General features: G+C 42.3%; 1 protein-coding gene across 16 annotated transcripts in view; it reads right to left on the bottom strand.

The window, feature by feature from the left end:
- The window catches only part of LOC110490933 (histone-lysine N-methyltransferase 2C), a 231504-nt gene that overhangs the window by 99709 nt on the left and 105019 nt on the right, over positions 1-26776 (bottom strand). For 12 of the 16 annotated variants that reach the window (XM_090199401.1, XM_090199404.1, XM_090199405.1 and 9 more), the window contains exons 14-18: positions 14106-14225; positions 13054-13173; positions 12154-12258; positions 7958-8062; positions 5466-5647 (exon numbers count right to left, since the gene is read on the bottom strand). In XM_090199401.1, coding sequence (XP_090055527.1) covers positions 5466-5647; positions 7958-8062; positions 12154-12258; positions 13054-13173; positions 14106-14225 — 632 coding nt within the window. The remainder of the gene's footprint in view (positions 1-5465; positions 5648-7957; positions 8063-12153; positions 12259-13053; positions 13174-14105; positions 14226-26776) is intronic. The other 4 variants (XM_090199409.1, XM_090199413.1, XM_090199411.1 and 1 more) reach the window with 1 other exon arrangement.

The following is a 26776-nucleotide window of genomic DNA, read 5'->3' as shown; positions in this document are numbered from 1 at the left end:
TCATCTGCTTTTGGCCTAAAGAGCATGAACCCAGACTTCATCAAAGAAATTGGAAATACAGATGTTGTCAACCTAAAATAAACATGGTATAAAGGAGACTTGCCCTCTAGGTTACAGAGAGCTGGTAGTCCCATCCACCAAACTACCAGGTATGAAACAGGGAAAAGACATAGTTGGTATGCTAATTTGGTAAAGAGCAGACCTAACCCACTATTAATTAGTCAATACAGGAACATTTTACATCTGGCTAGAAATTAATAAGAAAATTAAATCAGAGAAAAATGTCCTCACGGGTGCTGCCAATATCCCCGATAATAGAATCCACATACTTTAACGATGACAAGGTCTCCATCTTAGAGGGGGAGATCAACAATTTCCAGGCCCAGGGACATGTACGAGTCTGTTGCGACCTAAATGCGAGAACTGGACAAGAACCTGACACCCTCAGCACACAGGGGGACAAGCACCTACAGTTGAAGTCAGAAGTTTACATAGACTCGTTTTTCAACCACTCTATTTCATTTCATGTTAACAAACTACAGTTTTGGCAAGTCGGTTAGGACATCTACTTTGTGTATGACACAAGTAATTATTCCAACAAATGTTTACAGAAAGATTATTTCACTTATTTACTGTATCACAATTCCAGTGGGTCAGAAGTTTACATACACTAAGTTGACTGTACCTTTAAACAGTTTGGAAAATTCCAGAAAATGATGTCATGGCTTTAGAAGCTTCTGATAGGCTAATTGACATCATTTGAGTCAATTGGAGGTGTACCTGTGGATGTATTTCAAGGCCTACCTTCAAACTCAGTGCCTCCTTGGGTGACATCATGGGAAAATCAAAAGAAATCAGCCAAGACCTCAGATTATTATTTATTTTTATATAACCACAAGTCTGGTTCCTCCTTGGGAGCAATTTCCGAACGCCTATGCAAGTATAAACACCATAGGACAAGGGCGCCTTCATACCGCTCAGGAAGGAGACACATTCTGTCTCCTAGAGATGAACGTACTTTGGTGCGAAAAGTGCAAATCAATCCCAGAACAACAGCAAAGGACCTTGTGAAGATGCTGGAGGAAACAGGTACAAAAGTATCTACATCCACAGTAAAACGAGTCCTATATTGACATAATCTGAAAGGCCGCTCAGCAAGAAAGTAGCCACTGCTCCAGAACCGCCATAAAAAAGCCAGACTTCGGTTTGCAACTGCAAATGGAGACAAAGATCACACTTTTTTGAGAAATGTCCACTGGTCTGATGAAACAAAAATATAACTGTTTGGCAATAATAACCATCGTTATGTTTGGAGGAAAAAGGGGCGGGCTTGCAAGCTGAAGAACACCATCCCAACAGTGAAGCACGGGGGTGGCAGCATCATGTTGTGAGGGTGCTTTGCTGCAGGAGGGACTGGTGAACTTCATAAAATAGATGGCATCATGAGGTAGGAAAATGTGTGGATATATTGAAGCAACATCTCAAGACATCAGTCAGGAAGTTAAAGCTTGGTCGCAAATGGGTTTTCCAAATGGACAATGACGCCAAGCATACTTCCAAAGTTGTGGCAAAATGGCTTAAGGACAACAAAGTCAAGGTATTGGAGTGGCCATCACAAAGCCCTGACCTCAATTCTATAGAACATTTGTGGGCAAAACTGAAAAGGCATGTGCGAGCAAGGAGGCCTAGAAACCTTGACTCAGTTACATCAGCTCTGTCAAGAGGAATGGGCCAAAATTCACCCAACTTATTGTGAGAGGTTTGTGGAAGGCTACCCGAAACGTTTGACGCAAGTTAAACAATTTAAAGACAATGCTACCAAATACTAATTGATTGTAACTTCTGACCATTTAAGAATGCGATGAAATAAATAAAAGCTGAAATAAATCATGCTCTCAACTATTATTCTGACATTTCACATTCTTAAAATAAAAGTATTGATCCTAACTGACCAAAAACAGGGAATTTTTACTAGGATTAAATGTCAAGGATTGGAAAAACTGAGTTTAAATGAATTTGGCTAAGGTTTATGTAAACTTCCGACTTCAACTGTACCTGGAGGTGACAGCAATCCCTCCCCCATATGCCTCCATAGACAACATAACCAACAAAAACGCGTCGTAAATCTGTCGGACGCTGGGTATGTACATAGTCAATGGCAGGCTTCGACGGGACTCCTACAGTAGGTACACCTACAGCTCATCTCCTGGCAGTAGTACTGTATACTACTTTATCACTGATCTCAACCCAGAGTCTCTCAGAGCGTTCACAGTCAGCCCACTGACACCCCTATCAGATCACAGCAAAATAACACTCTACTTGAACAGAGCTATGCTCAATCACGAGGAATTACAGCCAAAGGAACTGAATCATAGTACGACATGCTATATATGGAAGGAAAGTAGTGTTAAAAACTTGCCAAAAAACTATTAGGCAACAACAAAGTCAATCCCTTTTAGACAACTTCCTGGACAAAATGTTTCACTGTAATAATGAATGTGTAAACTTGTCAGTAGACAACCTAAACAGTATATTTGACCTCTCAGCTTCCCTATCAAATCTAAACATTTCTAGCAGACAACCTAAAAACAATGACAAATGGTTTGATGAAGAATGCAAAAACCTAAGAAATAAATTGAGAAACCTATCCAACAACCAAAAACATAGAGACCGAGAAAACTTGAGCATACCCCTTCACTACGGTGAATCACTAAAACAATACAGAAATACACTACGGAAAAAGAAAAAGACAGCACGTTAGAAATCAGCTCAACATAATTGAAGAATCCATATAATCTAACCACTTCCGAGAAAATTGAAAACACTAAACAAAAAACAATACGAAGCGTTATCTATCCAAAATGGCAATGGATAAACCACTTCTCTAATCATTTTGCTCTATAACAAAGAACAAACACCAAAAACATATACAGTGGGGAGAACAAGTATTTGATACACTGCCGATTTTGCAGGTTTCCCTACTTACAAAGCATGTAGAGGTCTGTACTTTTTATCATAGGTACACTTCAACTGTGTGAGATGGAATCTAAAACAAAAATCCAGAAAATCACATTGTATGATTTTTAAGTAATTAATTTGCATTTTATTGCATAACATAAGTATTTGATACATCAGAAAAGCAAAACTTTATATTTGGTACAGAAACCTTTGTTTGCAATTACAGAGATCATATGTTTCCTGTAGTTCTTGACCAGGTTTGCACACACTGCAGCAGGGATTTTGGCCCACTCCTCCAGGTTTCGGGGCTGTCGCTGGGCAATACGAAGTTTCAGCTCCCTCCAAAGATTTTCTATTGGCTTCAGGTCTGGAGACTGGCACGGTCACTCCAGGACCATGAGATGCTTCTTACAGAGCCACTCCTTAGTTGCCCTGGCTGTGTGTTTTGGGTCGTTGCCACGACCCATCTTCAATGCTCTTACTGAGGGAAGGAGGTTGTTGGAGATCTTGTGATACATGGCCCCATCCATCCTCCCCTCAATACGGTGCAGTCGTCCTGTCCCCTTTGCAGAAAAGCATCCCCAAAGAATTATGTTTCCACCTCTATGCTTCACGGTTGGGATGGTGTTCTTGGGGTTGTACTCATCCTTCTTCCTCCAAACGCGGCGAGTGGAGTTTAGACCAAAAAGCTCTGTTTTTGTCTCATCAGACCACATGACCTTCTCCCATTCCTCCTCTGGATCATCCAGATGGTCATTGGAAAACTTCAGACGGGCCTGGACATGCGCTGGCTTGAGCAGGGGGACCTTGCGTGCGCTGCAGGATTTTAATCCATGACGGCGTAGTGTGTTACTAATGGTTTTCTTTGAGACTGTGGTCCCAGCTCTCTTTAGGTCATTGACCAGGTCCTGGTGAGATCTTGCATGGAGCCCCAGACCGAGGGTGATTGACCGTCCTCCTGAACTTCTTCCATTTTCTAATAATTGCACCAACGGTTGTTGCCTTCTCACCAAGCTGCTTGCCTATTGTCCTGTAGCCCATCCCAGCCTTGTGCAGGTCTACAATTTTATCCCTGATGTCCTTACACAGCTCTCTGGTCTTGGCCATTGTGGAGAGGTTGGAGTCTGTTTGATTGAGTGTGGGGACAGGTGTCTTTTATACCGGTAACGAGTTCAAACAGGTGCAGTTAATACAGGTAATGAGTGGAGAACAGGAGGGCTTCTTAAAGAAAAACTAACAGGTCTGTGAGCCGGAATTCTTACTGGTTGGTAGGTGATCAAATACTTATGTCATGCAATAAAATGCAAATTAATTACTTAAAAATCATACAAATGTGATTTTCTGGATTTTTGTTTTGTCTCTCACAGTTGAAGTATACCTATGATAAAAATTACAGACCTCTACATGCTTTGAAAGTAGGAAAACCTGCAAAATTGTCAGTGTATCAAATACTTCTTCTCCCCACTGTACATGATTAAATACAAATCTTACATTAAACTATTGAAGACTACCAGAACCCACTGGATTCTCCAATTACATTGAATGAACTACGGGACAAAATACAGACCCTCCAACCCAAAAAGACCTGTGGGGTTGATGGTATCTTAAATGAAATGATAAAATATACAGACAACAAATTACAATTCGCTATACTTAAACATCATTCTTAGCTCTGGCATATTTGGAACTAAGGACTGATCACCCCAATCCACAAAAGTGGAGACAAATTTGACCCCAGTAACTACCGTGGGATATGCATCAACAGCAACCTTGGGAAAAGCCCCTGCATTATCATTAACAGTAGACTAGTACATTTCCTTAGTGAAAGTACCGAACAAATGTCAAATTGGCTTTTTACCAAATTACCATAAGACAGACCACGTATTCACCCTGCACACCCCAATTGACAAACAAAACAAAGGCAAAGTTTTCTCATGCTTTGCTGATAAAAAAAAAAGTTTGACTCAATTTGGCTAAACAAATGGATGGAAACTAGTGTTTCCATTATATGAGATTATAAAATCCATGTACACAAACAAGTGTGGTTAAAATTAGCAGAAAAAACACGTCTTTCCACAGGGCCGGGGGGGTGAGACAGGGATGCACCTTAAGCCCCAACCTCTTCATATATATCTCAGAGAGAGAGAGAGAGAGACGCAGAGAGAGAGACGCAGAGAGAGCGAGAGAGACGCAGAGAGTCGCAGAGTGAGAGACGCAGAGAGAGTCGCAGAGAGAGAGAGAGACGCAAAAAGAGCGAGAGAGACGCAAAAAGAGCGAGAGAGACGCAGAGAGCGAGAGACGCAAAGAAGAGAGCGAGACGCATGGATGAGAAGACACATTATAGAGATGGAGAGATAACAGATGAGATACTAAGGGAAAGAATAGAGAAACACAAAACTTAATTCTAAAAACATTTGACAGCATCATTGGTGCAGCCAGACAAGCTCTGATGCTTTGATTGGCTGTGCTGTGCTCTGTAATTAGCAGCAGTCACGACATATACACACCACTTGCACTTCCAGCTGCCCTTGGGCACCGTCTGCAGGGGTGGGTCCAGGCAGTATGTGTGGTAGCTGATGTCACAGTTGTCACACAGCAGCAGGCGGCCTGGGTCGCTGGCCTGGCCGCACGCCTCGCACACTGTGCACTCCAGACAGCGCCAGCCTTTACTCAGTACCACCCGGGTGATCTGGTGGTACAGGGGGGCAAAGGTTAGAGAGGGGTTAAAGGGGCAGAGCAGGGATAGGAAGCCCCTTTAAGGTCAATTTCAATGGAGCATATTGACTAATGGCTGTATGTTCTATATTTACATAGTAGGGGAATAATCAAATCTAGTTCCCAGCAGCACATCTTCCAGGTTAAAGGTCATTGGTGAGCTATTTGTCAAAGGGATGCACCGGTATTTATTAGCCAATAAACCATGGATGCAGAGGGCGGATCAAACCAATTGAGAGAAAGACCCTCCACCCTCACAATTATGTGCTGAAAGCCAGACAACAAATACCATAACAAGCTGACGTTGGTGGAACGTGGGTGGATTTCCACTTGCATAGTTTAGCCACCCAGATTATCTCCATTAAATGTTTTTTTTATTTCAGTACTCAAATCTGGGTGAGGTATTTATAGACTGCATAGTAAACTGTTACCCAATATCATTACCCAATTACTCCTAAATGTATCATGGGCTTACTTATAAACACCACTTTGTGCCAGTAGGCCGCCAATTCCATTGGATCCAGCAGACCGAAATGGATGCCAAAAAAGAGACTTATTCTCACCATGTTGTCAATAACAGGTACATCTCTCTTTTACTAGCCTTGTAATAAAAATAAATACAAATTACAACCAAGCAGCCAATGTGTATAGCCGTGAGTGAAATGTACAGTCACACTAAGTGCTGCTGAGCGCACTTGGCTACCAAGGGCAATTAGCCGTTTCGCTAGCTACCGGGGGCCATCAATAATGCCGTCTCCATCATTCCTGTCCATTAGCTTCCGCCAGTGCGCCGCGGTGCTGCTAACATCAATCGGTTTAATCACTGTGTTAGCTGGGATGGGTGCGATTGGCTGGCAGAGGCAGGCGTGATGAAGAAAACCTGTGCGTGTGTGTGAGTGGGTGCGCCTGTGTCTGATAGTCTCCCATTATTGAGTGAGTGCTTTTTTTTCCAGGGGGAGAGATTAAAAGGGGGATGGGCACATTCTATATTTAGGGGCCAATTCACTGAACACACTGAGCCAGAATAGGCATAAGGGCAGCATGCATATGACTTTCATAAAAGTAAAACTTCTATACAGTCTATTGATTTTATTTTAGAGGCTGTGTTCCAACTAGAATGGAATATGACAATGGTAGGCAAGCCGGCTTGGAGTGGCGACTGCTTGAGGTGATATTTGTGAAAAACTTAACACTATATCAAAGGAAACTGTCTTAGGCCCTTATTTGTCTGCCAGAGGGGGTGGTGTTGCGGGGATAAGGCTTGGCGATAAATCCATCAATAGAATCCACACAAGGTACTTAAAGTGAAACCTGTTAATCATCCCAGTATTTATTTGACACCTTGGCTCAAAGCTGCTTGGGGAAGTTGGCACAGAGCCTAATTCAATCTGTAGGGAATCCCCTGGCGACTACACTACAACCAAACTATGCATACATGTAGCCACATACACAAAATGTTGCTGTTTTAAAGCTAACTTCCTGCAATTTTACACATTTTGCCACGGGGTGGAGAGACCATTTTAATTTTAAAGCTAATTTCCTGCAATTCTACACATTTTTGACATGGCTTATGCCATGTTCTTATGCCATCTGAGCAGTGGTGTAAAGTAATTTAAAGTACTACTTAAGTAGTTTTTTGTGTGTATCTGTACTTTACGATTTATATTTTTTGGCAACTTTGACTTTACTACATCCCTAAAGAAAATATTGTACTTTGTCTTTCATACAATTTCCCTGACAACAAAAAGTACTCGTTACATTTTGAATGCTTAGCAGGACAGGAAAATTGTCAAACTTATCAAGAACACATGGTCATCCCTACTGCCTCTGGCCTGGTGGACTCACTAAACACAAATGCATCTTTTCTAAATAATGTCTGAGTGTTGGAGTGGGTGCCCCTCCTTATACGTGTACGTTTACTTTTGATACTTAAGTATATTTTAGCAATTACATTTGCTTTTGATACTTAAGTATATTTAAACCAAATACTTTTAGACTTTTACTAGTATTTTACTGGCTGACTTTTACTTGAGTAACTTTCTATTAAAAAGGTATCTATACTTTTACTCAATTATGACAATTGGGTACTTTTCCCACCACTGCATCTGAGTGCCTCAAGCAGAACAAAATCAATGGAGGGGTCCCATGTCATGCTAAATGCATTTAGACACTGCTAAATGCATATAGGAGAAACAATGCAGTGTTTATATACATACACATTATTGGTTGCGGATTAACTTTTGAGACATACTGTAGGTCTGGTATAGGAAAGAGAAGGGTTCACCTTGATGTTGACACAGAAGGGGTGGTAACACTGGCCACACTGGGAGCAGGCCAGCAGCCTGCCCTCTGACCCCTGGCCAAAACTCCCACACACCACACACATGTCCTGTATAAGGGAGAGAGGGGGAGGAAGGGAGAAGAGAAAAAAAAGAGAAGTAGACAGAGAGGGAAAGAAGGAGGTAGGGAGAGAAAGATGGAGAGGTGGGGGGGTCAAGAGGGAGCAGGGGAGTGAGAGAAAAGGATGTGGAAGGAAAAGGAGAGAGTGCATAAGTAATGGGGGAAAGAGCAGGTAAACAGAAAATGGAGAGAAAACAAGAGAAAGTTAAGTTTCTTGACATACATAAACATATGGCTCTCGGGATACGTTCGTCTTCCACGATAGAGCATCTCTTAAGAGCCTTACCTCACAGCAGGATTCATCTGTGTCTTAGGGGTGTGTGTGTGCGCGAGTGTGCGCATGCATGTCCATGTGTGGGTGTGTGTTTGTGCGTGCGCTGCAAAAATGGCCAGACACAAATGAGTGGAAAATTTGGAAGAGAAAACAAGGCCAAGAAGAGACTAGTAAACAGGCTGTCCAACAAGAGACTAGTAAACAGGCTGTCCAACAAGGCCAAGAAGAGACTAGTAAACAGGCTGTCCAACAAGGCCAAGAAGAGACTAGTAGACAGGCTGTCCAACAAGGCCAAGAAGAGACTAGTAAACAGGCTGTCCAACAAGGACAAGGGACTATCATAGCATCATCATACAAAATGCATTTTTAATGTTTCATCGTCTCTAATAGCTGTAGTATTTTTTCACCAGCATGCATATTCAAATATGTACAGTAGGGCTGACCCCATTTAGTCGATTGGTCGATTGTTTGGTCAATAGGCTGTTGGTAGACAGAGATTTCTTTAGTCGAGCGGTCACAATTAATACATTTTATTTTTCACAAGACACGTGTCTGATTCACGCCTGTCTCAGTGGACTAATCCATTGCGCACGCCATGAGGAAGGCACAGTTCATCACTAAGATATGTGATATTGAAATTGTGTATGTTATATTATGTAAAAATATTATGGTGCAACACTAATAAATATAATATTTTATAACAAATGTGCTTTTTCCCGTATTGGATACGGTCACTGTCCGCAGTTCTGAAACAATCTTCAGTGCGCCGTAGAATTGGCGCCTTTCCCTATGTTGCCATCTGCATAATAGCAAAGTTACTAGCATATTGGGAATGAGAACAATGCGGCTGAGGCAGCACAGACGAGTCAACAGTCCTTGCTTAAGCCTAATTGTTTAAGAAAATTGAGGAGAGGTGAAACCCCAACTTAATTAAGTCTTATAATCAATAGCCTAACTGTTAAATGCGCCTGACTTTATAAATCATCCATATTTAAATATCTACAGAAATAAGACAGATCTTGCTTCCGTTGCTTGTTTGAGTGTTTAATAGCCTACTGATTCCGTGAGCACCAAGCCTCATGCAACAGCAAAATATTGGACAAAGCAATTTCACAGATTCAGCTGTTTTTAATATTTTCTTTGCTTTAATCAAGACTTTAGCATTTTTCTCCGTTAGAACAGATTGGTATTAATTATAATGTATTTAGTGTTGTTTACACTGTTCCAAACAGACAGAAATGATATTGTAATCTAACCGCGCCGGTTTGTCACACATATGCATTTAGCTCTCGCTCCCATACCCTCATTTATCTTGATCTCTTTCGTATTGTTATAATTATTATTATGATCGTCGTTATCATTAGTAGGCTTTGTATAGTAGCCTTGTGTAACCACCATCGAGCTGTAGGCCTAAGAGCACATCCGGTTTAGTCTTAATAACTGTAACTTAGTTAGGCCTATATTTCAATATATAGGCTACTGTATCAATCAATCATTCATTTGTTCATGCCATCAAACAGGATATGAGACATTCATGCTTTGAAATACAATCGATGATTTAGTGTTGTTTACACTGTTTCAAATTGTCAGAAACAATATTTTATTATAATCTAACAGTAACGACTTTTGGCACACAATACTCAAGCAATAATTGCTCCTATACCAGCCTTTATTTTTTCTCCAGTAACTTCCACAACTAAGTCAAATGTCTTCCACAGATCTGACTTCCCCTTTCCCTGCTGAGCAACCAGTAAACATTCGCCCGTTTCGAGTTTCTTTTTCACTTCCTCCGCATCCATTTTGCTGTCACGTGTTACTGTGTTGGGAGTTTGTTATAACCAATTTCTTGATGTGATTATGACAGGGTATAGGTCAGGCCCAATTGGTCACATGCGATGCATACATGTTTCACGTAAAGAGAGCAAGGGTTGAGCGAATAGGGAATGTTTTTCCTAAACAAATTAGAGATTGATAACTTTTCAGTCAGAAACAAGTAAATGGCTGCAATTATGTTGCAGCTTCAGCACGAACAGCGCAATAAACACTCATGCTGCCTTTGAGCTGCAGTAGGGAGAAGAGCGAGACAACGTGTGCCAGTCACACAGGTTCTAGCTGTAATTTATTTCAACAGTGTGACCATCAGGCTCTTTCTTGAGTAATTTGTGTGTCTTAATTATTTAATCAAACAGTGTGTTAAAAGCATCAGACAAGCACAGTGCATATGTAGTTTATTTTTATTTAAACACAGGGTGTGTGTCTATATATGGAAAAATAAGGTTAAACATTACGACCAATCAATTGGTCAAAACAGGACGACTCTCGGTTGACAAACATTTTTGTCAGTTGGGACAGCCATAATGTACAGTACAGTATTTGGTTATGTAAGACATTTAACAGGCTTTAGGCCTATTCAACAGACACAGCTTGACCAGGGAGGAAGAGTCTGACTGTCCTCCTTATTAAAGTCACCAGTCACTACTGCTATACAGAGCCTTTTCTAAGGAAGACAAGAAGGATTTGACAGTAGAGAGACCACGAGGGGAGTTGAAATACACAGCTTTAAGCAACACACACAGACACAAACAAGCCGGGACTTTGACGGCACAAAGTGTCAATACTCTATTGTTTCAGTGATGTATGATGGTACTGGCCTGTCAGATTGAAGTGTTCTGAAGTTGAGAACATGACCACGGTGTTGGTACTGACCTGTCAGTGTGAAGTGGTCTGAGGTTGAGAACATGACCACAGTGTTGGTACTGACCTGTCAGAGTGAAGTGGTCTGAAGTTGAGAACATGACCACGGTGTTGGTACTGACCTGTCAGTGTGAAGTGGTCTGAGGTTGAGAACATGACCACAGTGTTGGTACTGACCTGTCAGAGTGAAGTGGTCTGAAGTTGAGAACATGACCACGGTGTTGGTACTGACCTGTCAGAGTGAAGTGGTCTGAGGTTGAGAACATGACCACAGTGTTGGTACTGACCTGTCAGAGTGAAGTGGTCTGAGGTTGAGAACATGACCACAGTGTTGGTACTGACCTGTCAGAGTGAAGTGGTCTGAAGTTGAGAACATGACCACAGTGTTGGTACTGACCTGTCAGAGTGAAGTGGTCTGAAGTTGAGAACATGACCACGGTGTTGGTACTGACCTGTCAGTGTGAAGTGGTCTGAGGTTGAGAACATCACCACAGTGTTGGTACTGACCTGTCAGAGTGAAGTGGTCTGAGGTTAAGAACATGACCACAGTGTTGGTACTGACCTGTCAGTGTGAAGTGGTCTGAGGTTGAGAACATGACCACAGTGTTGGTACTGACCTGTCAGAGTGAAGTGGTCTGAGGTTGAGAACATGACCACAGTGTTGGTACTGACCTGTCAGAGTGAAGTGGTCTGAAGTTGAGAACATGACCACAGTGTTGGTACTGACCTGTCAGTGTGAAGTGGTCTGAGGTTGAGAACATGACCACAGTGTTGGTACTGACCTGTCAGAGTGAAGTGGTCTGAAGTTGAGAACATGACCACAGTGTTGGTACTGACCTGTCAGTGTGAAGTGGTCTGAGGTTGAGAACATGACCACAGTGTTGGTACTGACCTGTCAGTGTGAAGTGGTCTGAGGTTGAGAACATGACCACAGTGTTGGTACTGACCTGTCAGTGTGAAGTGGTCTGAAGTTGAGAACATGACCACAGTGTTGGTACTGACCTGTCAGTGTGAAGTGGTCTGAGGTTGAGAACATGACCACAGTGTTGGTACTGACCTGTCAGTGTGAAGTGGTCTGAGGTTGAGAACATGACCACAGTGTTGGTACTGACCTGTCTGAGAGTGAAGTGGTCTGAGGTTGAGAACATGACCACAGTGTTGTGCATGGCATTCTCCTCCTCTTCTTTCACCATGTACGGCTGCTCCACAAAGCTGGCCTTTAGAGACACACACGGACATGTACGGACACACACACGAACACAGGCACACACATACAGGCACACAAGCAGGAGTTGATTCACAAATTATTCAAAAAAATATTGAAATTAAAACAGATGGTAAGATTGTGTTTAAAATCTGAAAGGTTGAGATAAAAAATCAAATATTGCTTGACCTAGTAAAGTATTTTTCAATTGAGGTAGAAAAGATCTCCCAGGAATAGGCCTGATCTAGGTCTAGGACATGGAAGACGTTCTCATGTGACCAGCTATCACACCTCCAGACTGTGTGTCAATATATTATTATGTAATCCACAGGGACAAACAGGCAGCAGGGTTCCCATCTCAGCATTACCATGCGGCTCTGGTCAACAAGCACGCTGCCATCTAATCCAACTATCTAGTTCGTACAATCAATACAGAATTGACATTTCTATCTTAAAAGGTGCCCACAATGTATAGTATTTAAATGCATGTTGAACACATTTTCTGCGTCAGCCACCCACAGTTTTTAGTGGGGGGGGGGGGGGGGGGGCAAAAACATGTCAGTTCCCTGCCCACCGCTATGTATAAAATAGCATTCCTCTCCCCACCACCCCCTCCCAACCAACCAACCAACCAACCAACCCTCATGCCGTGCTTGAGTGTACTGTTCCTCTTGCTAATGTGAGAGCACTCTCTGGGTTAAGCTAAGCACATTAGGCCATTGTTTTATTAATGTAGGCAGAGGAGGAGGAGGACAGAGAGAGGGAGGGAGGTGGTGGAGGGGGATAAAGGGGGGGTGAGGTCTCCTACCCCAGGGGTCATGGCGAGGGTGGTGTCGGCTTTGAGTCCTCGAGAGCGTCCGCGGCCCCCGCGCCCAGATAGGTTGGCCCCGCGGGGCCTCCGCCTTCCAGGGAAGCCCGAACCACGACCCTGTGTGGGAGAGAGGGCAGGATAAAAGAGTGAGGGGGGAGAGAGACATTAAGACAGGAGCAAGAGGAGAGTGTGAGGAGAAAGCAAGACAGGAGGGAGACAGGGAGGAGAGAGCAAGACAGGAGGGAGACAGGGAGGAGAGAGAGACAAGAGGGTGAGAGGTGTGTGTCGGGCAGAGAATATCAGAGAGAGCAAGGAAGGAGCGAGAGGGAACGAGCGAGGGGGAACGAGGAAGGAGCGAGGGGGAACGAGCGAGGGGGAACGAGGAAGGAGCGAGGGGGAACGAGGAGGGAAATAAGAAAGAGCTAGAGAGGGATAGAGGAAGGGGAGAGCAGGAAAGAGTAGATCGCGCACGAGAGGGAGGTATGAAGTGTGTATATGCTAACTGATATGAGACTACACATCGCTCAGATCAGTTATAGATTGAAGTATAATAATTGAGCCATGTTGTGAAGGAGTTTATATTTACCTTGTCAGCTCAGACAGAACGACATAACAGTGGAGTTTATGAACTCAGAGCGCGTGCGAGAGAGAGGCTTGTTGTGGCGAGTTAGCGTCAAAGTGGATTCATGTCACAATGTCAGGACTAAAGGGTTGCGGTGGGGGTGACAGAGATGGGGGTCAGGGGTAGCCTGGAAACCCAGACTGTGTGTATTGAGTTTGTTTCACTCCACTATCAGTCTGGGATTCCTGTCGTCCCGGCAATGCTAACAACGCTAAATGCTAACTATGTTAACTTATAGAATAATAACGCCATTCATAAAGGAGGTGCAAAAACAATGTTCACATGGATTTGCCTTCACTACGTCACCGCAGGAGGCACCATGTGCTGTGTCATGTCCTAACCTGTCCCCACCTGGCCGGGCTAAACCACTGAGTGAAAGGGAGGGAGGGGGATTGGACATGGACATCATAAGAGCGCTCCATTTTACCACTCTCATGCTCCAGACGGGCACCTCCTGCAGCTGCCTGTTTTTTGGGCCATCCCACCCCCCCTCTGAGGGGTCCTGCTGGGACCAAGAGCTTGCTGCCCTATGGTTACTCCATGCTCCCTGATTGGAGGAGGGGTGGGGGTAGGAGGAAGAGGGGTTGGGAGTGGGAGGGGACAAAATGCAGCAACATAAATGCAACAGCCAAATGCAAATGTCAAACAAAGCAACAAAATAAATGATAATACATGACATTATAAAAAACAGCCAAGAAACCAGTGAGATGAGACGTTTGGGAAAAATCCTATACATGAGTGGAGGGTAAACTGAATTCAACTCAATTTGGAGATTCAGTACAACTCAATTTGAAAATCTGTTACAAACAAAAGGGAGATTGTGAAATATCGATGTCTGCAAGAAGAGGGTCAAGTTCAATAGTCGGAGAGAAGACGAGACATTGCACGTTTGCACATCCACTGCTTCCAGTAATTCTACGCCTAGTCAAGCGCTCTGCGACAGTCCGTCCACAACTCCACACTATCCAGTGTCAGGCCTGCCGGGTGCCATGGCAGCCGCCTGTTACTTGTTGGCGTGTTTACAAAACAAGTGATGATTATGTCAGCGTGACGCCACCGCTGCTGTCGAGATAAACACAGCGACCGTCGTCAGGGAATTTCAGATTAAATTGTCACAGGGAAGCGTTTAGCTTGTTTAATGAGCTAATAGGCAAGAGGCTATATAATTAAGCTCAATCACACAATCACAGAAGGCTTTTTCCATTTTTTTTTTTTTTGCAATGCAAAATCATTTCAACTTGATTAATAATATATCACAGCCGTGGGTTAAGATTTTTTTTCTCTCCACTCGCTTCCTGCATTTTTTTGTCTCCATCTCACATTTGTCCCAAACCTCCATTTTCGTCAAGCACTTTTTAATGAAACTGTCGGAATTAAGCAGGAGACAACCTTTTCACTGTGAGTTCCAAATATCTCTAATGATCGCCGCAGGGGGAGTTTTTTATGCAAGCGATGTCAGAATGCACTCACTAACCCAAAATGTGATTGTTAGGCAACAGGACAGTTAACCGGCGCTGCCCTCAAACAAAGGCACGCTGCCTGCTAATTATCTATCGGTTAGGTTTCTAATTGTCAATTTCAAATGATTTTCTAACAGTTTAAATTGAGGTGTGTTCTGCCTACTCATTAATTCACATAGAAGTACCCCATTTCACTGCAGACAATTTATGTTTGATGCTTTACTGAGCAGGAGAAACTTCTCTCTACGACGAGACCCCAAGCATTTCCCCTGTGTTTCCCCCAGACATTTGCGCATCTCCAGTAAGAAAAGAACCTGCACAAACTTTTTGCACCTGGCATATTTTTCGGCTGGTGCATGCATTGCCTTCATTGTGGTTTCCCTTACATTATAATAACAACAACTTTGGACATGTGCGTTCCTATCAAAGTAAGTGCCTTATTACGTTATTGTAGATTCTGTATATAATGTTGTCGTTTCTACTGTAGCACACCGCATATATGGACCATAATGTATTTACTGTTTTATTCACGTTTTCAAGTACTGGTGACAAATCATGCATACCGATTCTTGCATTGATTGTAATGGACACATGAGTGGTGTAAAATACTTTTTGGAAGGTTGTACTGATTATGATGAGCTAATGCTAAGCTAAATGCCAGCTATGTGTGGCGCCATGTTTGTTGACATCACAATGCATTCTGGTTGTCACGTAAAAGTCAGACCAAAGATGTTATGACAAAACGAGGTGAAGGGATGGTTCACATGACTGACACACAACTATAACTATTGTTACTCTGGGTTGCCAGCTCAGACCCCACATTCCAGGGGTTTTACTTTTAGTTAGGTTTTACTTTTAGCTACCCATTTATTAATAAATCCCCCATCATGGTAGTATTTCCTGCATCATATTCCCCCACAATACATTCCACAGTTCTACCCCCAATGTACATGCAATCATCCACAAACTAAATGAACCCCCCCACAAACTCCCCTAAAATGGTTCAACCAAATCTGGCAACCCTGTTTAGCTTTTGCGCTACGGTTAGGCTTGACAGTAGGCTTGTATTTGTAATGATCTGTGAGGTAATAACATTTTATTTGGTTTGTGATTTGTAAAAAAACTGAAAATGACTTGTCAAGTCATGTGCTCCAGTTCTTGTATACACTAAAACAAGTACATCAAAGATTTGTAATATCCTGAAAAGTGGCCAAACTAAGTTAATCTTTTACACGCAGCCATCTCCCAGCTAGCACAGCGGATCTGGGCCGATTCCGGTTGAGAGTCGGGGCACTCGGCTGAGAGTCGCACTCGGCTGAGAGTCAGACTCGGCCGACATCATGCGGACCGAGTCTGACATCATGCGGACCAAGTCTGGGCCGCCTTCGGCATTATTACTTATGGCTAGGATGCGGGGATTGAGCTCGAGCCGACTACGGTGATAGTTATCTGGCCCAAATGTATTACTTGGGGTTCGGGCCAATTGGGGCTACTCTCTGGCAGATGATTACATGGGCTGCTTTGTATTTTTCCATATTTTCTCACTGTTTCTGTAATAAAAAAATATTAATTCTTTAAGAGTCCGGTGTAGTATTTTGATACTTTGTGTAAGACAATTGATAAGCATTAAAAACCATGTGGATGGAACCTCCCGAGTGGCGCAGCGGTCTGAGACTAGAGGTCGACTGATGAATCAGAATGGCCGATTAATTAGGGCCGATTTCAAGTTTTCATAACAATCGGAAATAGGTATTTTTGGACGCCGATACATTTTTTTTTTTTTTTTACAGCTTTATTTAACGAGGCAAGTCAGTTAAGAACACATTCTTATTTTCAATGATGGCCTAGGAACGGTGGCAGAATAACTGCCTTGTTCAGGGGCAGAACGACAGATTTTCACCATGTCAGCTCAGGGGATCCAATCTTGCAACCATACAGTTAACTAGTCCAACACTAACCACCTGCCTCACGAGGCACCTGCCTGTTACGCAAATGCAGTAAGAAGCCAAGGGAAGTTGCAAGCTAGCATTAAACTTATCTTATAAAAAAACAATCAATCATAATCACTAGTTGTTGATGATATTACTAGTTTATCAAGCGTGACCTGCGTTGCATATAATCGATGCATTCGCGTAAAAGGACTGTCGTTGCTCCAACGTGTACTTAACCCTGAACATCAATGCCTTTCTTAAAAACAATACACAGAAGTGTATATTAACCAGGCAATATTAACCAGGTGAAATTGTGTCACCTCTCTTGCGTTCATTGCACGCAGAGTCAGGGTATATGCAACAGTTTGGGCCACCTGGCTCATTGCGAACTAATTTGCCAGAATTTTACGTAATTATGACGTAACATTGAAGGTTGTGCAATGTAACAGCAATATTTAGACGTAGGGATGCAACCCGTTAGATAAAATACGTAACGGTTCCGTATTTCACTGAAAGAATAAATGTTTTGTTTTCGAAATTATAGCTTCCGGATTCGACCATATTAATGAACTAATGCTCGTATTTCTGTGTGTTATTATGCTATAACTAAGTCTATGATTTGATAGAGCAGTCTGACTGAGCGATGGTAGGCACCAGCAGGCTTGTAAGCATTCATTCAAACAGCACTTTCGTGCGTTTTGTCAGCAGCTCTACGCAATGCTTCAAGCATTGCGCTGTTTATGACTTCAAGCCTATCAACTCCCAAAATTAGGCTAGTGTAACCGATGTGAAATGGCTAGCTAGTTAGCGGGGTGCGCGCTAATTGCGTTTCAAACTCGCTCTGAGACTTGGAGTAGTTGTTCCCCTTGCTCTGCATGGGTAACGCTGCTTCGAGGGTGGCTGTTGTCGATGTGTTCCTGGTTCGAGCCCAGGTAGCGGCCAGCTTTCATATGTTCTCCTGTTCTGAGCAAGGAACTTAAATGTTAGCTTTCTTACATGGCACATAATGCACTTTTACTTTCTTCTCCAACACTTTGTTTTTGCATTATATAAACCAAATTGAACATGTTTCATCATTTGAGGCTAAATTGATTTTATTAATGTATTATATTAAGTTAATTCAGTATTGTTGTAATTGTCATTATTACAAATAAAAAATCTATATATATTTTTATTTTTATTTATTATTATTATTATTATTATTATTATTTTATTTTATTTTATTTTTTTAAATCCTCCGATTAATCGGTATCGGCATTTTTTGGTCGTCCAATCGGTATCGGCGTTAAAAAAAATCATAAATCGGTCGACCTCTATCTAAGACACATTGCTACAGATGCTGGTTCGAGAACCGTGCCGGCCACGACCGGGAGACCCATGAGGCAACACACAATTGGCCCAGCATCGTCCGAATTAGGGGAGGGTTTGTCCCGGCCGGGATGTCCTTGTCCCATCGCGCTGCAGCGAATCCTGTGGCGGGCTAGAAGCACACACACTGACACGGTCAACAGGTGTATGGTGTTTCCTTCGACACAAAATATATAATTTTTTTTGTGGATGGGTATAATTTGTATGCATAAAATGTATAATAGTAATATTTAAAATTACTAAAATAATTTTGGGGTCGCTTCTGGGGGGGGGGGGTTCTGGTAAGATGCCTGCAAAGTCCGCTGAATTCCGGTAGAAGGAAAAGGCCCGATGTACTTGGGCCGATTCTGGGCAGTCATTCATTTTGACTCCGGGCAGAGTACTACACCCAATTCCGGGCAGAGTCAATCAGTTCCAGGAAGAGGGCTGCTTCTGGGTCGATTCCTGGCTGCGTTTTGACTTTGTTTATTTGCATCTTATACTGGATGGCATTCTTGGATTAGGGAGTTTTTACATGTCAAACAAACATGCCTGCCATCATAAAGAATGTATCTGCTCTTAGCTTATGTCTTTTCTAAACAATATGACAAGTCTCCCTTGTGCACACCAGAGATGTGGTAGATTGTAAACAAGTCTAGCTGTTAGGTTGGTAACATATGTTTTGTTATTTAGACTGGTTTATTTTTTACAATAAAAAGGTACAATTGAGGAATAAAGTTGTGAAGACCTTCATTTCCCATCAGTACAAAATATTGTTTATATGTTTTCAAGACACAATGCTGTCTAGACGCGTTTGTTGAGTCCTACGTTCTGTTGTTACTGTTCCAATCTCATTTTTTGCAACAATAGAGTGGGAGACATTTCAATAGATTCTGTACATAGTGTGTGAGAATGAGGGTGCAAGTGAATGGGGATGTATTAGTTGAACGCATTCATAGATACTGAAAAGAACATGATCATGCCATCTCTAAGCACATGCTTGTGAATACAGTATGCTCAGTTGCAAAGTATAAACGGACCTCAAAGGTTAGGCTGAATCCAAAAACAGGCCAAAGTCAGAGTGAAAGAGTTGGAATTTGGAGAGATTGTGTCTGCACAGTACAGAGACGTTCTTCACAGCTTCCATCTCAAACATGTACGACATACTGTAGTCACAAATATTGTCATACTACCCAACTTCCTGAGCAACCCCATCCCATTCTACACATTATCCATTGAAAAAGGTAGACAAAGCAATAAGACATCATTTGAGCAGACTTTCTGCTCACAGCAATCAACAACGATTACATACAACTGCTGGTTTGTTATGTCGCCACTGCTTTAGGGATGGAACAAATTAGGAAGAATCAAAAAGTGCCAGTCCTGGCAAACTTAAATCTGGTTGTCTGATGCTGTCATATTGTTGAGCCTACCTTTAACGCAAGCCTCAAGACATGACCATCTAAATCACCATGTAGGCTGTATTGGACCACTAAATTAACATGCAGTTTAGGGTTGGGCGGTATCCGGATTTCCATACCTTCACACCGTGCCATCCCAGGATACACGATATTACTGGTAGTGCACACAAGGGGCGGCAATTTTTTTTTGTACATAAAATCCCAAAACATCAATTACCAGATTGCTAACAAAATGCTAACAAGTACTAAGGAATCACCATAGCGGATACTAAGTAAATGCTAAAGAGTGCATGCAAACCTTTACTACCAAGACAGACAACCCAACTCATATAGTAAGGCAAGTATATTACAACGCAAACCATATATTAGACAGTAGGGATCTTAATCCAGGAGGGGATCGTCTCTGCTGCTGTTACCAAGAAGCTTGACCGTGCATGCTAAAGTTAGCAAAAACCCAGCTGGAGATCATTTATTTGGCACATCTTAGATAGTTAACTTAGTACACAAAAAAATATAAATGTAACATTCAACAATCTCAAGGATTTGACTGAGTTACAGTTCATATAAGGAAATCAATCAATTGAAATAAATGAATTAGGCCCTAATGTATGGATGTCACATGACTGGGAATTGATATATATATTTTTTTTAATGGTAGGGGTGTGAATTAGAAAAGAAGTCAGTATCTGATGTGACCACCATTTGCCTCATGAAGTGCGACATCTCCTTCACAAAGAGTTCAGGCTGTTGATTGTGGCCTGTGGAATGTTGACCTACTCTTCAATGGCTGTGCAAATTTGCTGGATATTGGTGGGAACTGGAATACGCTGTGTGTGTATATATGTGTATACACACACACACACACACACACACACACACATACACACATACACACATACACACATACATATATATATATATATATATACACATATATATATATATATATATATATATATATATATATATAAAAACAATGTTTTTACATTTTTTTGACGTTATTGGAAAATCAGAGCGTATTTTCAAATACCCTGGGATACCGTATATTAGGTATAAAACCCAACCCTAATGTAAGTCATATTCGACCACTCAACAGTAGATCAGAACAGTCTACGGAGTGATTGACTAAGAACATTGGAGCATGAGGGATAGTTTGAGTGGATTTTCCTTAAGTATTTAATATTGTGTGGAGGAAGAAGATTAAGCATCTTCCTAGATCTTCCTAATCTTGCAGCAATATTAACCATCTGTGTACCAGTACGACCCGTTATCCTCTTACGACAGCCAAGTTCTCCCCCTAATACACATCTATAGGCCTAACTTCATTTTAAAGTATCTCTTACTGCAATGAAACTGCAACATGCAACATAGGCCTAAACACAACAAAAATCAAAGTACACATGGCCAAAAGTATGTGGACACCTGCTCGTCAAACATCTCAATCCAAAATAATGGTCATTAATATGAAGTTGGCTCCCCCTCAGCTGCTATAACAGCCTCCAATCTTCTGGGAAGGCTTTCCACTGGAATATGAACATTGCTGTGGGGACTTGCTTCCATTCAGCCACAAGAGCATTAATGAGGTCAGGCACGGGTGTTGATTAGGCCTGGCTTGCAGTCAGCGTTCCAATTCATCCCAAGGTGTTCGATGGGGTTGAGGTCAGGGCTTTGTGCAGGCCAATCAAGTTCTTCCACACCGATCTCGTCAAACCATTTCTGTCTGGACCTTGCTTTGTGCACGGGGGCATTGTCATGCTGGAACAGGAAAGAGCCTTCCCCAAACTGTTGCCACAGATTAGTCCGTCGAACTGCTAGATGGTGAAGCGTGATTCATCACTCCAGAGAACGTGTATCAAGTGCTCCAGAGTCCAATGGCGGCAAGCTTTACACCACTCCAGTCGACCCTTGGCACTGCGAAAGGTGATCTTAGGCTTGTGTGTGGCTGCTCTGCCATGGAAACCCATGAAGCTCCCGACGAACAGTTCTTGTGCCGAAGTTCCAAACGGTCTCTGGAAGCAACTCGGTAGTGACTGTTGAAATCGAAGACAGGCGATTTTACGCACTTCAGCACTCAGTCTCGCTCTGTGAGCTTGTGGCCTACCACTTCGTGGCTGAGCAGTTGTTGCTCCTAGACGTTTCCACTTCACAGCTCTAGCAGGGCAGAAATTTTAGAAACTGACTTGTTGAAAAGATGGCATCATATGATGGTGCCACGTTGAAAGTCACTGAGCTCTTCAGTAAGGACATTCTACTGCCAATGTTTGTCTATGGAGATTCCATGGCTGTGTGCTCGATTTGATACCATCAGCAACCGGTGTAGCTGAAATAGCGAAATCCACTAATTTGAAGGGGTGTCCACATACTTTTGACGGAGAAAGTATTCAGACCCCTTGACTTTTAACATTGTTAAATTACTGCCTTATTTTAAATTGATTAAATTCTTTCCCCACCTCAATCTACATACAATACCCCATAATGACCAAGCAAAAACAGGCTTTTAGAAATGTTTGAACATTTATACAAAAATAAAAACTGAAATATCACATTTACATAAGTTTTCAGACCCTTTACTCAGTACTTTGTTGAAACACATTTGGCAGCGTTTACAGCCTAGAGTCTTCCTGGATATGATGCTACAAGCTTGGCACACCTGTATTTGTGGAGTTTCTCCCATTCTTCTCTGCAGATCCTCTCAAGCTCTGTCAGGTTGGATGGGGAGCATTGCTGCACAGCTATTTTCAGGTCTCTCCAGAGATGTTTGATTTTGTTCAAGTCCGGGCTCTGGCTGGGCCACTCAAGGACATTCAGAGACTTGTCCCGAAGCCACTCCTGCGTTGTCTTGGTTTTGTGCTTAGGGTCGTTGTCCTGTTGGAAGATGAATGTTTTCCCCAGTCTAAGGTCCTGAGTGTTCTGGAGAAAGTTTTCATCAAGGATCTCGCTGTACTTTACTCCGTTCAGCTTTCCCTTGAACCTGACTAGTCTCTCAATCCCCGCCACTGAAAATTAACCCCACAGCATGATACTGCCACCACCACCCACAGCCAAGACAACGCAGGAGTGGCTTCGGGACAAGTCTCTGAATGTTCTTGAATGCCCCAGCCAGAGGCCAGACTTGAAACCGATTGAACATCTCTCGAGTGCCCTAAAAATGTCTGTGCAGCGACGCTCCCATCTGTGACCGACCGGCTCAAAATAGGTATTTTGTAGCAAAATCTATAATGTTTTTTAATTTTTATTATTATTATATTCTGTCTTGAAATATATATATATATATATATTTTTACATAGGATAAAAGTAGAAACTCAGAGCTACAAAATGGTATATCATACACTGTATTTTTGAGGAACAATAGGAAAGTAATTCTGTCTTGAAAGTTAATACCTTGTAAACTCACTTTTGAGTAAATTGCTTTTGATTGTTTTGGTACCTAGTGAAAAGCTATTATTTGTCTAAACCCTTTCAGCATCGTTCACACCATCTTAAGGTTTAGCCCCATCCATCTCGTTTTGCTCTCGGAGCATTCAGAGTGCACACCTGACGCTCTGGCTGATGATTTGTTTACCTCTGGATAACATGAAAACAGCCTAACCAGCTCTGCTGGCAACAATTTCATTATGCTTGCCGACATTTACTGACACCAGCCATATTCAACGGATGTTGTGCGTTCATAAATTCATCAGTTATTCTGCACTCTGGCATACTCAGACTGAATTTACGAACGCACCCGAAATGTTTACTTGCATTGTGGAGTCTTTTTTTAAGATATGTTGCAAGCTAGCTAGGTAAACAACGTGTAAGGTCATAAACGTCAAGTAACGTTAGCTAGCGGGCCAGCCAGTTAGTTGAACAACAATGAACATAGTGCCAAATCATGTTGTTACTACCCTGCATAAATCAGCTGGGACTTAACCAACCAGGTTCAATGTTAGCTAGCTAACATCAGGCTCTAACTAGCCAAGCAAACGGCTCTGGGATAAGAATAATAACAACATGCACGTAACGTTAGCTAGGGAGCAAGCCAGCTAAAGTTAGCTTGCTAGCTAACAGTACACTTTAGCTTAAGACATGTAGCTAGCTAACATTGAATTTTAAATTGATTACAATTATTTATTGTCAATCATTCTTGAATTTGTTAGACTATACAATTAAGTAGATTAATGAACTGATAATACATTCATACATTACCTTTTCTCCAATAATTTATGAATGTGATAGAATATTTCATTATAGCATACATCCTATGTGAATAATGTTCATTAAAGTTCATTTGTATATTAATAATAATAATCTGGAAATCAGGCTGAAATGTAATATTTCTCCTATTGTTCATGTCTATATAGCCTAGGACAATGTGGTAAAGTACTGTTCCTTATCCACTTAATGTATCTGTTTGATATTTCTGATCCTCGCCCCTACCATTTTTTAAAGGTATTTGATACCAACAGATGTTAACAGATTTTAATATCTGTATTCCCAGTCATGTGAAATCCATCGATTAGAGCCCTTTAAATTTATTTAAATTGACTGATTTCCTTATATGAACTGTAATTCCGTCAAATCTCTAAAATGGTTGCATGTTGCGTTTAGATTTTTGTTCAGTATAGTTGTTGCATGTTGCGTTTAGATTTCTGTTCAGTATAGTTGTTGCATGTTGCATTTAGATTTCTGTTCAGTATAGTTGTTGCATGTTGCGTTTAGATTTTTGTTCAGTATAGTTGTTGCACCTTTAGATCTCCTGTTTTTCAACTGGATATTTTCATCCATTTTTACAATAGTGTTTTCTTGCCAATTACACACACAAAAATTCACCCCATTTTTTCTCCCCAATTTTGTGGTATCTAATTGGTAGTAGTTACTGGCTTGTCTCATCGCTGCAACTCCCGTACGGACTCGGGAGAGGCAAAGGTCGAGAGCCATGCGTCCTCCGAAACACAACCCAACCAAGCCGCACTGTTCTTGACACAATGGTCCCTCCAAACCGGAAGCCAGCTGCACCAATGTGTCGGAGGAAACACCGTACTACACCTTGCGACAGTGTCAGCATGCACTGCGCCCGGCCCGCCACAGGACTCGCTAGTGCACAATAAGAAAAGGATATCCCTGCCAGCCAAACCCTCCCTAACCCGGACGACGCTGGGCCAATTGTGCGCCGCCCCATGGGCCTCCCGGTCGCGGCCGGCTGCTACAGGGTCTGGACCCAAACCCTCTTGGTAGCCTCGTCAGGCCAACTGGTTGTACGAATTTGGGATCTTTCGTCCCATAACTGTCCCATAATCAATTTGGAATAGGCTATTTCTGTCACACACAGAACGACAAGCTGACCAATAGAATAGGTTAATAAAAAAAATACTCTGGGGGAATAGTAGATTGACATAAGTTGCGGAAAAGTGAAGGAATTCGGTAAGGACACATGCCGTTGCATCCTCGAGTTCCTTGTTCTGTTAAGATTAATTTCCATAATCTAAATTGTGCTTTCTGTCATTCTGAACTCTGTGGGTGGATGCCCTAGTCAGGTTACAAATGCTTATGGTCCGGTAAATATCTCAAATAAATTGCTGCCGGTCAAAATGTCCAACTCCACATTTTTCGAACGGAAACCCGAACGCACGCACACACTCAAATGCTCAGTAGAACTCACAGACAGGCAAGCAAGCAAGCACACACTACACATAGGAAATCCCAGCTGATCCTAGCGATGAAAGCAAACCCTGCAAATGATCCTGTACAGGAAACAGTAATCCTCCTAAGAGGGAAAAAACTAAAAGAGAAAGTATGGACTACACAAACACAAGTGCTACACACACACCCGCGAAATCTACTATTAAAATAAGTATTGCACATGTTCGCCCAAAGTCGAAACAAGGTGACATCTTTTATATGCGAGTAGTTGCAGATGCATCCTACATTTTTTTTTATATCATATCCAAAACAAATCCAAGTAAAAAACAAACATTGACCTCTATACTTAAAAATAAATAAATGAAAAGGTAAACATCATTCAAGGCTTTCCAGTTCTGAGTCAAAAGCTGACTATTGGGCTTAGATATACCGAGAAGCCAAGTTGAATTTCCCCTTCTGACAGCTTTGGCTGGCCTTAAAAAGAGGTGTCCTCCCTCTTCCCTCAGCTTGGTGGAAATGGGTTTGTGTCGTGCTTCATGCCTCAATGAGCTCTTATACGAATTAAAACACCTCCAAAAGACTCCTTTATATGGTGTCCCCCCTCCTCTACCCAGCATCAAACCCTTGGCACAGACCTCAGCCCTCGCTACTCCCTCCCCAAAGGCTCTTATACTCTTATACTCAACTATGTGAACGAGAGAGTGATAGAGAAAGAAAGAGGAAGAGAGAAAGGCAAAGAGAGCAAGAGAAGGAGAGAGGGGGAGGGAAAAAAGAGATAGCAAAAGAGAGCAAGGAAGAGCGAGATAGTGAGCAAAAGAGCTAGAAAGAATGCAAGAGAGGGAGAGAGAAAGCAGCCAGAGCCTCTCAACATTAATTAAAACACACTCCACACTGGCACTAAACTGAGCAACAAGAGGGAATGGGAAAGGAGGGAATATAATTACAGAGAGAGAGGATACGAGCTGTGGATCAGCCAGAGTAGCACAACTCCCACCACAGCAGAGGAGTCTTTGGATAAAGCTACAGACCTAGTTGAACAGCTACAGAAAGTCCCAGAGAACTACAAACCTGCTAGAATAGCTACAGACCTGCTAGAAGAACTAACGGTTTGTTATAATGGCTACAGACCTACTAGAACTACATACCTGCTAGAATAACTACAGACCAGCTAGAAGACCTACAGACCCGCCAGAAGGACTACAGACCGGCTAGAAGAACTACAGACCCGCTAGAAGAACTACAGACCCGCTAGAAGAACTACAGACCCGCTAGAATAGCTACAGACCTGCTAGAATAGCTACAAACCTGCTTGAAGAACG

The sequence above is a fragment of the Oncorhynchus mykiss genome, chromosome 15 (genome assembly GCF_057628025.1).
Source record: "Oncorhynchus mykiss isolate SJ-2025 chromosome 15, ASM5762802v1, whole genome shotgun sequence".
NCBI lineage: Eukaryota > Metazoa > Chordata > Actinopteri > Salmoniformes > Salmonidae > Oncorhynchus > Oncorhynchus mykiss.
The sequence above is the reverse complement of the archived record's forward strand: the minus strand, read 5'-3'. Positions and strand labels throughout refer to the sequence as shown.